A 12,813-nucleotide genomic window follows, 5' to 3' on the forward strand; every position below is an offset into this window, starting at 1 on the left:
AAAAAAACTTTTTCCTCAAAATAAGTTTTTCAAAGAAAAGTAAAGAACTCAATTAAACCAGAAATGAGCAAAAATAAAATCAAATAATTTACCAAGCCTGAAACTACCACAAATCAGCATCAATAAATAAATGAAGCCCAAAACGCACATAAATTACAATAAATAATCGAGTCAAACTCAAAAGGAGGAGAAATTAACATGAGTAGGGTTCAAAACCCTTATGCCTTCCTAAGGCCAGAACATAATTTGCACTGTACTGAAAACAAAAATGTTTTTACTTTTATAACTTTAATAAATCAAATAATTAACATTTTAATTACTAAATATCAGTATATGTAAATTAAACTGACAATGCACGTTTGTATTTTTTCAGTAAGGTCCAAATTATGTTCTGGTCTTGGGGAGGCATATGATATTAGAAGGCATAGGTATTGGATGCAAGAAAGGTTTTCTTTCAGAAAGTGTTTCTGATGGAAGTTCCGCACATGCGAGTTGGTATCAATGCCCAACCAAATGGTATTGCCGATATTATTTCAGCGTTTGAAAGATGCAACTCTGATGATACAGATGTGCCGGATTTTGTGATAAGAAACTTTAAAAAAGGCCCTTTTGACTGGAAATTCAAAGGGCTAGTGCCCTTTTTAATAGTCGAACGTGATTGAAGGGCAAATAACCCCCCTCCCACGCCCACCTTTTCCCCAAACAAATCCAATCAAAATTTTAAGATAACCATTTTGTTCAACGTAGCTGACAGTTCTGGAAATTAGGTCTTTGAGGATGAGAACCCCCTCCCCCCACAGCCCTTGGGGCAAGGGTTGTAAGTTATGCCCTGGGGGCATATAAGGTTTTTATAGAACGCGTTGTCGTAGAAATTTCAAAAAAGGCTGATTCGATTGAAAATTAAAATGGCTAGTGCCCTTTTTAATAGTCGAAAGTGATTGGAAGGCAACTAACGCACCTTCCGCGCCCACAATTTCCGCAAACTCATCCAATCAGACTTTTGAGATAACTTTATGTTCCACGCAGTTTAAAGTTCTGGAAATTATACCTTTGATTAGAAAACTCCCCTCACAGTCTTCAGGGCAAGGGTTATAAGTTTTACCCTGGGGGCATATAAGTTTCTAGTGAAATATTCGTCGTAGAAACTTGAAAAAGGGCTCATTCCATTGGAAATTCAAAGGTCTAGTGCCCTTTTTTATAGTCGAAAGTGATTGGAGGGCAGCTAACCCCCCTCTCACGCCCACCATTTATCCAAACACATCCAATCAAAATTCTGAGATAGTCATTTTATTCAACGTAGTTGAAAGTTCTGGAAACTATGTCTTTCAGGATGACAACCTACCCATAGGCCTCATGGTAAGGGTTATAAGTTATGCCCTAGGGGCAAATAAGGTATTCATAGAAAGCGTTCTCGTAGAAACTTCAAAAAGGGTTCATTCGATTGGAAATTCATCTTTCCAATCGAATTTCATTTATCCAATTCGATTGGAAATTGAAATGGCTAGTCCCCCTTTAATAGTCGAAACTGATTGGAAGGCTTGACATTTTTATAGTAAAGATCGATGTGGGTAGAATATAGTATTATTTTTTTTCTTTTGTTTAGCCCAGGGCACTTCGTATCGAAGGAGTTGTCGTAGGAACTTCGAAAAGGGCTCATTTGATTGAAATAGAAAAGACTAATGCTCTTTTTTTATAGTCGAAATTGATTGGAGGTCAACTAGTCTCCCACCCACGCCCACCCTCCCATTTGCCCATTATGTCTAAAAACTAAATGTCGCCTTAAGATTAAATCAAAATGCACTGTGTTAATGATAATTCCCAATACGGCATCTCAGCAGTATCCCAAGAACGACTGAGGGTAGTATGTTCAAACTTTCGGGGCTACTTCTGCTCTTGAAATTTAACCAAATCAAAATAGCCTAACCGTATCCAAGCTATTAAAGAAAGTAAACAGATTTTTTGCGAATGGTATCAAGTTTTCGATTTCAGGTCAACAAGAGTAGGTATGAAACTAAATTAAATACCACTATTTGTGTCCAGATTTTTAAAAGGGTGTATGATGTTAAAAATTGCTGAAAATTTTTCTCCAGCATACAAATAGTAGGCCAAACTATAAAGTCTTAAAGAAAACGAAAAGATTTAAAGTATTATTTTCTTTTTCCCTGAAAAGACTATGTCAATATAAAACGAACAGAAATTAATTAAAAAAACTTTTTCCACAAAATAAGTTTTTCAAAGAAAAGTAAAGAACTCAATTAAACCAAAAATGAGCAATAATAAAATCAAATAATCTACCAAGCGTGAAACTACCACAAATCAGCATCGATAAATAAATGAAACCCAAAACGAACAGAAATTACAATAAATAACCGAGTCAAACTCAAAACGAGCAGAAATTAACATGAGTAGGGTTCAAAACCCTTATGCCTTCCTAAGGCCAGAACATAATTTGCACTGTACTGAAAACAAAAATGTTTTTACTTTTATAACTTTAATAAATCAAATAATTAACATTTTAATTACTAAATATCAGTATATTAAACTGACAATGCACATTTGTATTTTTTCAGTAAGGTCCAAATTATGTTCTGGTCTTGGGAAGGCATATGATATTGGAAGGCATAGGTATTGGATGCGGGAAAGGTTTTCTTTCAGAAAGTGTTTGTGATGGAAGTTCCGCCCATGCGAGTTGGTATCAATGCCCAACCAAATGGTATTGCCGATATTATTTCAGCGTTTGAAAGATGCAACTCTGATATAGATGTGCCGGATTTTGTGATAAGGAACGCGAGTGAAATCCAGATAATTCCTGCTTCGGCATAATCCATGCTTAGTAGTAAGGTAAACGCCTGTTTTAATGAATTTCGCGCTTTGTCACAAAAGCTTCAAACCCAGCCCCCTTTCCCCTCCGCCGCTCCCCCTTCAGTTAAAGACAAACCTACGTATGCAGCAATTGTGAAAAACGTTCCTACCGATTTAAGTGATCCTGGTTTGCGAAAAAAATAAATTGGATACGCTTGAAGGCCATGAAAGGATTTTAAATCTAAAACCTGACTTAAGCAGTGCTATTGTGCTGCCTATGATTACCTTCAATCGCATGTGCAGTGAATATGGCACTGTTGAACCTCCTGTAGAATTCTCGCTGATGGTGTTTCTAGGTTATGATCTGACATCCCAGTTCAGTCTCCATTCAGCGTTGGCCCAGTCTTGGTAGACTTTTTTCTTAAAGGCTTGTAGGGTTGAGACTGAACGGTGACTTCAAATAGGCTGTTCCAGAGTGGGACAGAACAGACAGTGAAGAACTGTTTGCGCTTTCGCTTGATGTAATGGGGGACCTGTAGCTTCTTGGTGTGTGTTCTTGTGGTGGTTGAGAGGGACGGGGAGAAAACATGACATAAGAAGTTATTTTCTAGCAGCTTACGAGTTGTTATTACATCTCCTTTTTTCTTGTGGTATATTGAATTAGGGATTTTAAGCGAATTGAGACGTTCCACATAGGATTTGTCCAGGAATCCAGGGGAAAGCTTTGCCACCCGTCTTTGAACACTCTTAAGTACTTTCGCAGGACATGACCAATGACCATCTGGATAACTCGTTAAGATCTTCTTGCATAGTCGACTGATTAAGGTTTTTTTTGGCCAATCCTAGGAGCTTGCAGCCATCATCATGTAGCGTCCAAGGATTCCTTAGGTTGGTTGTACAGTCGTTGATGTATATTCTGAATAATATGGGCCCTAATATGGTACCCTGTGGCACTCCATTTATGACAGGTAGCGACTAAGAATAGACAGCACTTCCATCACAGATGCACATCAACGCCCTCTGAGTCCTGGCGGTTATAGTGGCTTCTATTCAAGCTAATATATCTTCGTGCACTCCATATGCCTTTAATTCCAAAGTTAGTAATTGGTGTTGAACTTTGTCAAAGGCCTGATCAAGCAATATTACATCCACTGGTTGTTTAATATTTAAGAGTTTAGTAACAAAATCATATGACTCCATAAGGTTAGTATCAAATGAGCGGCTTTTTTGAAAGCCATGTTGGCTTTTACAAAACAATTGGTTTCCTTCGATGTGAGAGACTAGTGCACGGGCGAAGGGAAGGGGGCAGTTGCCCCCTAGAACTTCAAATTTACACAAGATATTAACGAGAACTTTTCGTAGGTTGGAATCTTTCTGTTGAATGTTCACTGGTAGATGATTGAAAAAGCTGAAAACAAACAAAAATTTCCAAATATCGTTTCTGATATCGGTATTTACGCTTCGATATGCAAAATTGATTTTTAGTCCGATGCTCAGCTACATAGATTTTTATATTTAATATCGCCCACTTTAAACTTTAGAATTGAATTCTTAGAACAAGAAGCTATTATCTAACCGATATGTGATCTGTGTCAAATCGCTTTTATGGTGTATATGTTTTCTGGAAATTGGAAGTAGGATGGTGGTTTCATTATATTACAGTATAGCAAGATGATAATAAGAGTATAGTAATCCAAGAAGATTAATGTTGACGATTGATTAATGCTAATTGATGATTAATGATGAATAATATTTCAAAGGTAAGATAGAACTTGCTGGCGATGTGAAGTTTTGTGAACTATCGATATACCTTCAGCTCCCTCCCCCTTCAATCAGAGAATCAGCTGCCCCATAGACAAGATGCTGCCTACGTGCATGGACCAGTGTCTTGTTTATGATGACCTCAAGTACTTTATAGACAACTGATGTGAGACTTATAATTTTAAATTTCATATACGATTATACCTGTAATTTTTAAATTTCAGGTCCAGATCAATCTATTTTGCATAAGATTTTAGTGCTAAGATTTCCCTTTTAAGCGTTATTTGTCTAAAGATGTAAGATCTTAGCACAAAGATGAGCAAAAGAACGGTCCTATTATTTAGCAAAAATATTGTATTTAAGCAGAACAAAGGAAACAACCAAGCTTTAAATTATAAGCTGCTCCAGACAAGAAATTTCAACCAGAGATTGGAAAAAGGTTCCTTCCAAAAAATGATTTATGTTGTGTGTACAAATGCTAGGTGCAGTGCATAAATGTAGCATAAGTTTTAGGGATTTCAAATTTATATTCTGTCGACTCGTCTTCAGAAAAGAAAGAAAGAATTAAAAAGCGGCAAGGAAAACTTCGGAATTTGGAACTTGGAATCACAAATATATTTAATTGTATCGGTTGTTTCTTAATGGAGGATCTATGCGTAGAAGTTAAAGGAGACAATGGAGCTTATTATAAGGTACTCTAAAAGGCTTATTAGTTTGTAAAAGGTTGTTTCTTGCAGTGGGCTAGATTCCTCAACCCAAGTAGCCTACAAGCAAGGCTAAAGATAACATCACCTTTTAAATTGCTTAATTTCATTTAAAACGGGACTGATCTTCTGGCCAAATTCTTCATGGAAGGCATTTTGCTACCTTGGAAATTATTGGAGCTAAAATGAGCTGGGTGAAAGAAATTTCAGGAATGAATTGAGAACCAAAATTTTGCTATGACAAGGTGTTTTTAACAACCTGTGTTTATCCATTCTCTGTTTCTGGGGCTTGAAGGATTACATAGGTTTAGGCCTATAGATTTGTATTCTAGGTCTCACAAAATCTTGCTTTTCCTCCAATTTCCTCTGATTCTAGTCCAGGCTGCTTTTCATTGACTGTCAGATTTAGAAACACAGTTCACTAATTTGGGTTGTGTTGAAGGTAAACATAATATAGCCTATACAACAGAATTGAATAACCTATTCAACAGAATATTCAGATAGTCAAAAACAAACTTACCTCTGTAATCAGAATTTCATCCAGAATGCAATTATGGCATTCATTTCTGTTGCAAGTTAAATTTTAACCTATCCTTCTGGTAATTTTTTACCAAATCATATTATTGAGTAACAACTAAAGTGAATATACTATTTGATGCCTTTTTTATGCTGATTACGGTATTTTTTTAGCCTTGGTCCACCTCATAAGAAGACATCTTAATAAAACAATTCTTACTTTAAAATATGTATAATGATCTTAGTTCTTATATTATCCAAGGGGAGAACCTTTATCATCAACTCTTTCCTCTAAAAATCCTCAAAAGACAAAAAGTTTCCAAATATCACCACGTTTTCAATTCAAAGCTTAAGTCTTTTTAAACTGCTGCTTTAAATTTCTACCTAATAAGTTCTTTTATAGATAGCGTTCATGCCGGTCTTTTTTTTATTCTTTTTTTTTAAGAGCAGTGGCGAAGGGCAAATAGCAGTGGCGAAGGGTGAATAGCAGTGGCAAAGGGCGAATAGCAGTGGCGTAAATACAAAATATTAATAGCAGTGGCAAAGGGCAAATAGCAGTGGCATAAATACAAAATATTAATAGCAGTGGTTAGGTTAGGTTACAAAAGATGCACGGAATTTTAAAGGGTGAATAGCAGTGGCGTAAATACAAAATATCCTATTAACAGCAGTGGTGAAATATTTTTTTTTAATGAGTTTTTTTTTAATGAGCACTGGCAAAAATACTGTTTTTTTAATAAATTTTTTGTTAATGGCATGATTTATAACAGAATTCACAATTTCTATAATCTCAATATACCACTACTTTTTCTTTAAACACATTTTTTGACACACGTGCTAAATGCTATCTATGAGACAACTTATTTGGCAGCAGTTTAAAGCGGCAATTTCAAAGGACTTAATCATCGAATTAAAAATATGGTGAGATTTGGAAAATTTTTCACTTTTGAGGATTTTTAGAGGAAAGACTTGATGATAAAGGTTGTTCCCTTGAATAATATAAGAACTAGGATCATTATACATATTTTAAAGTAAGAATTGTTTTCTTAACATGTCTCCTTATGAGGTGGGCCAAGGCTAAATAATTACCCTGATTACAAATATAATAATCATTTTTGTTGGAAATGAATTTTAGCCTCCCTCCCCCTAACCTAACCCCAACCCCCAAATGTGCAAATATATATCCTGAATTGACATATATAGGGGGGGGGGGGCTAAAATTCATTTCCAACAGAAATGATTATTATATTTGTAATCAGCATAAAAAAAGGCATCAAATGGTATATTCACTTTATTTGTAAGTCAATAATATGATTTGGTAAAAATTTACCTCCTTTCTAACCTTACCCAAACATATAGGCTAGTATATTTTCCTATTATATAGGCCTACTATGTATTAAATATTTCCTATTTATTTAATGATTCTTAGTTTTGTTAGCTCAATTCAAGGTCAATATCTACGAAATCATATTATTGAGTTAGGATAAAAGTGAATACACTATTCGATGCCTTTTTTATGCTGATTAAAAATAAAAAAAGAATTTATATTATAAATGAGTTAAAGCCCCCTCCCCCCCTCTGAATAGCACTGCAAGTTTAGGGTGGGTTATGTTAGGTACAGCCGATATAGGGGGGGGGGGCTTAAATACATTTACAGCATAAATTCTTATCCTATTCGAAATAAGCATAAAAAAAGGCATCAAATGGTGTATTCACTTTATTCCTAACAATAATATGATTTTGTAGATATTGACCCAATTCAATTTATAGGCAAACTGGTTTTGACAAGGTGTATGCTAACACAGTATATAAGCTGTATCTCAAATAAGAGAAAAGGTATAATCTTTGAGGGTTTGTAAAGGGCTACAAATTAAATTTGCAATAGGAATAAATATCATATTTGGATTCAGGATGAAATTCTGATTACCTTAAATCACACTTGCATATGATATAGACAAATCCAGTGTACACCAGTTAGTGATGATGACATCTGCTGCTTCCCATTGAGTGAGCCATGGTTTTGTTTCCCAGTTTTTGTCAAGATTTGATTTGAAACTATTGATTGTTGTAGATCCCACTGTTGTCTTGCTGTTCCATAGACTTATGATTTGATTGTAGAAAAAATTATGGTATAGATGTATGAGCAATCCACACATAAGGTGACATGTTAAGAACCATTCTTACTTCATAATATGCAAAACAATCCTAGTTAATATATTTTGTAGCAGGAGAACCTTTATCTTCACTTCTTTCCTTGTTTTTTCAGTTTTTCTAGGAAATTCATGAATTTCTTAGAACCTGTATGTTAACAGAGTATTTACTCCCACCCCCCTAATGTGCAAATATGTACAGAATTGCACTCTGAATCTAAATTTAACCTTCATCTGCATCACAAATGAACTTTACTTCCACTCCCAAATATATCTAAATCAGGATGTGTATTTACACATTATGAGGGTAGGGGTAAAGTTCATTTGTGGTGCAAATGAAGTTTATATTTAGATTCAGAATGCAATTTTGGATATTTATTTGTACAATGGGGGGAGGGGATGTATGCTCTGTTAATACATAGGTTCTAAGAAATTCATGAATTTCCTAGAAAAAAAGGAAGGACATGAGACAAAGGTTCTCCTGCTGCAAAATATATTGACTAGGATTACTATACATATTATGAAGTAAGAATTGTTTTCTTAACATGTCTCTTTATGTGGTGGACTGCTTATACATCTATACATCTGGGAGGTTCAAACATATCTTTGCTGTCAGACTAGAGCAACTTATAGGTCATTATCATATTGCTTCTGTGTTGACAGTATGTTAGAGTTGGTAGCTTCAGTATCTGCAGTTTGAAACCATAAGGCTCTAGGATATGTCCATATACAATGTATTTTCCAAACTCTTCAAAATCTTATCAAACAGGATTAAACAAGGCTGTGAGGCTCAAAACTCATTTTTGGGCCTCATTTAGGTAGGCTACATATTTAGTTGCTATTTTCCAGAAAGAAACAGGCCAAACAAATAAAAGTGGTCTTACCTAGAGTCAATGTCCTAGATTCCTTATTTCATGCTACTTCCAAATATCATGGTTGCTTTTCTTACAATGGACCCCACCCTTCAGTGGTCCCCTATATAGTCCTAGGAATATATAAAAACCAAAGAAGTATGTCCTAGATTCCTTATTTCATGCTACTTCCAAATATCATGGTTGCTTTTCTTACAATGGACCCCACCCTTCAGTGGTCCCCTATATAGTCCTAGGAATATATAAAAACCAAAGAAAAGACTGAAACAATGAAGTTCTTACTTTATACTATGTAGAATGTTTCTATGAATCAGATTACTCTCCATTGTTGTTCACTTTTAAAAATCATTTCATATAATAGTTAAATTCACAATTGCATTGTCCTCACTCAGGCAAAACTGAATTTCATCAGATAATGCAGAAACATGTTTCAAACAGTTCATGGTAACAAACTATAAGTAAAAAGGAACTTGGCCTAATAGTAAACAAAGCTCTAAAAAACCGAATTTTGAGAATAATAGATACATGAAAAGAATTAACTTTTTATGCTGATTCCAAATATACAAGTTTTGTTTGGTTTAATGTTATTCATCAAAAGCTGCAAGCCTGGAAAAATTTGCCTGATTTTTGAAAAAGGGGGAAACACCCCCCAAAAGTCAAGGAATCTTATTGAAAGTCACACCATCAGATTCAGCATACAAAATAACCTTACCTAAGAGGCTTCAAGCTCCTATCTGCTTAAATATGGAATTTTGTTTTGTTTTTCTTGTCAGAAGAAAGATTATGGATGCATGTTTATTTTCTTTTTTTTTTGTTCTTCCCAGGGGTCATTGTATTGAACAGATGGTCCTAGAAGATTGTAAGAAGACTCATTTGAATATAAATTAAAAGTTCTAGTGTCCTTAAGTGCCCATTAATTGGGGGTGATTAGCACCCCAGTTCAATGGGGCTAAATTTCTATTGGGGTGGAAGTTTCTGCGGGGGGGGGGAGGCAAACTTTCCATTGGAAATTTTCAGTGGAGTTGGAATTCTCTTGAATATTTTTATGCAGGGGTGATTTTCCAGGGGGCAAATTCTGCAGGAGAAACTTTCCATTCAGGAGGGGGGGATCTAAGGAAAGTTTTTCCTGTAGGTGGGATTCTGCCTTGACCTGAAAAACAATAAGAAATTACTTTACCTTAATTACCTTAAATTGCATTGTCCACCAAATAAGGAATTATCCTGTAGGTGCTGGTTAGTCAAGATGTTGAGCCAATGGGTTGGCTGCATCCCATTCTCAAAGCCATGGCTTGGACAACCAATCATTGACTACAGCTCCCTTGAAGGCCTCCACACTAGGGCCTGAGACTGCACCTTCACTTAGGGAGTTCCAGAGTACCACAAATGTATTTGAGAAGAAGTTGTTCCATAGTGTGGTGTTGGCTTGTTTGCAGTACAGCTTCTTAGTGTGTCCTCTAGTTCTTGTTGACTGGTCAAGTTCAAGCATATTCTGTTGCAAGGACTGAGTGTGCAGCATTTTGTATGCCATGATGACATCCCCATGCCTCTGTTGATAGGAGAGGGTGGGAATGTATAACTTCTCTAGGTGGGACAGGTAGGTCAGGCTTTTACAACCCTCAATTGATTTAGTTGCTTGCCTGTGAACACTCTAGTTTTTCTTGTCATCTTTATTCAATGGGGTTGCCATACACATACCCAATTCCAGTTTTGGCTCAACCACTCCTTTGTATAGCTTTGACATCAGCTTTGGTGACCTACTGTAGAATGTTCTTTTTACAATTCCTAGGGTCTGGAGCACTTTAGAGGCAACTGACTGAGCATGCTGGTCAAACTTTTATTCATCATCCACAAGTATACCCAGGTCTTAATTAAATAAATAAAAAATACTGAGAAATTTTCTGGAGATTTTGCAGCAAGGATGGAATTGTCCAGAGTAATTTTCTGGGGGAAAGGATTTTTTTGTAGGGATGGATTTTAAATGGAGGGGAGTGGATTTCCTGGGATAATTTGAAAAATGATCAGAAATTAAATAAACAAACAATAGTTTTTTCTACTGAAATTAAGGAGCAACATTGAAACTTAAAATGAACAGAAATTATATTGTATATGAGGGGGGGGGGGCTCCTCTCTCCTCACTGCCCTGCTCTTTATCTTTTGTCCATTTCTTTAAGAACAGCTCCTGACCTGAAGGGTCATTTAGTGTGATTTAATAGATTAAATCACACTACCAATAGGATAAATCCTGTATCCAATTCATATATATTTATATGGTCAGATACCCAGTACTCAACAGATAATCACTACTTCAATAGTAAATTGCCATAAAATCTCTATTATACAACCTAAAAATTGGATAGTTTCTAGTCAGTAGTTGAGCCTAATCTTGGACACAGGATCTTAAAGTTAGAACAAAATATCTAAATCCCAGACAGATTTAATCTATGACAAGTATTATGGAATAGAATAGTTATATTTAAATAGGCTATGCTGTAGGGGTAATTATTGTCTAAATTTAAATATTGAAAAACATTAGTTTTGCAAGATTGTAGTCTGCCAATTTCAAATAGCCTAGTCTTAACTATCAGTCAACCCCAACTATCTAAGCCTGTACACATCATGTCCAATATTAGGAGTATGTTGTTCATGTTTAGGAATGGTACATTTTTATCAAGACATATGTGTCTGAGATTAGGCACTGTCTGAATACTGGGGATCTTACCCTTCCAGTTCATGTGTATTATAGAATATATTTTGTTTACCTATATCAACAACTTTCAAAGATAACCAAAAACTCCTCATCTAGAACATCACCTTCTTTCAAAATATAATAGTTGCTACTGTTGCAATGTGTTCCAACCCCCTCCCCCATAACAAGGCCAAATATAGCCCTAGGGTATAGGCTATGTTGCCTACACAAATTACAGATTTTCTAAGTTTGCTTTATCCAGCATTGTGAAACAACTATTCATACGAAATAACACAAAAGGGTAATCCTGTAAGACTACTTCTAAAAAGAAAACATTAGAATAATAAAATAGTGGTACTATTCAATTCCCAAATATGTACACTTTCCAAATATAGTGGTTGTTATCATGACAATTATGTCCTACCTCTAGCCCCTGGGTAGGACCAAATATAGCCCTGAAGATGTATTTATCCATCATTTTTCATTGCTGCAAATGACCATTGTATCTGTAAAATTGATAGTTTATCTTTTACTTTATATTAGGCTATCAGATCATCATAAAAGAACAAACAAGTAAATATATTGTTAAAAATGTTGTTTGAAATGGAAGGGAACATGAAAATCCAATTGATAGAAACTTTCTAAATATCAAAAAGTAAAATTTTATGCTTATAGTGTGTTCTTGTGACAATTTATATGACTTTGTCTGGTTTTATTAGAGACAAGGGGGTGTTATTATGGTAATAACCATTATATTTGGAATGAAAATTAATAGCAAATTTGATAGCAACACTCTTCTGTTATTGTGCTGTTGCCTTTCCAGAAGCAGTGGTAGTGCAGGGTTACCCATAAAAAATAATGACAACTCACATAATGATTAAACTTCTGTATATACCTTGAGGCTATGTTTGACTTATAATTGCAAAAGCTGGTATACAATTGAAAAAGCAGTAATTATTTTTGGAAAGCCTGATGTGACTAAATTATAAATTTAAAGGTTTCCATGGCATGCAGCCTGACAGGAGTTAGCTGATAAGTTTCACTTTGTGGGGGGGGGGGGGAGATGGTTAAAAACCAGGTGAATTATATTGACCATAGCACATCTAGCCACTAGAAAGGCATAATCATTGTTTTTCAAAAGAGCATTGAGTAGAAAATCAAGTATCATAATTGTGTGTTTGCTATCTGATTTCTGTGTTATAAATTAAACATCTGAAATAAACTAAACCAAGGGTTCTTAATCTTGTTTCCAATTTAAAAAATTGGAAAACTTACCTTTTTAAGAGCAGTTTATATTTTTAAAAGGAGCCCTGAAAAACCAT

The 12,813-nt window shown here is 35.2% G+C and overlaps 1 protein-coding gene across 1 annotated transcript in view; it reads left to right on the forward strand.

Moving 5' to 3' along the window:
• The first annotated feature begins 5,134 nt into the window (after positions 1-5,134).
• The window catches only part of Fmr1 (synaptic functional regulator FMR1), an 85,935-nt gene continuing 78,256 nt past the window's right edge, over positions 5,135-12,813 (forward strand). Inside the window, exon 1 of the mRNA XM_089104366.1 lies at positions 5,135-5,255. Within this exon, the coding sequence (XP_088960492.1) occupies positions 5,205-5,255 (51 nt within the window). The 5' untranslated portion in view covers positions 5,135-5,204. The remainder of the gene's footprint in view (positions 5,256-12,813) is intronic.

Source organism: Artemia sp. Qi Xiang Cuo, chromosome 18 (assembly GCF_049724085.1).
Source record: "Artemia sp. Qi Xiang Cuo chromosome 18, ASM4972408v1, whole genome shotgun sequence".
Taxonomy (NCBI): domain Eukaryota; kingdom Metazoa; phylum Arthropoda; class Branchiopoda; order Anostraca; family Artemiidae; genus Artemia; species Artemia sp. Qi Xiang Cuo.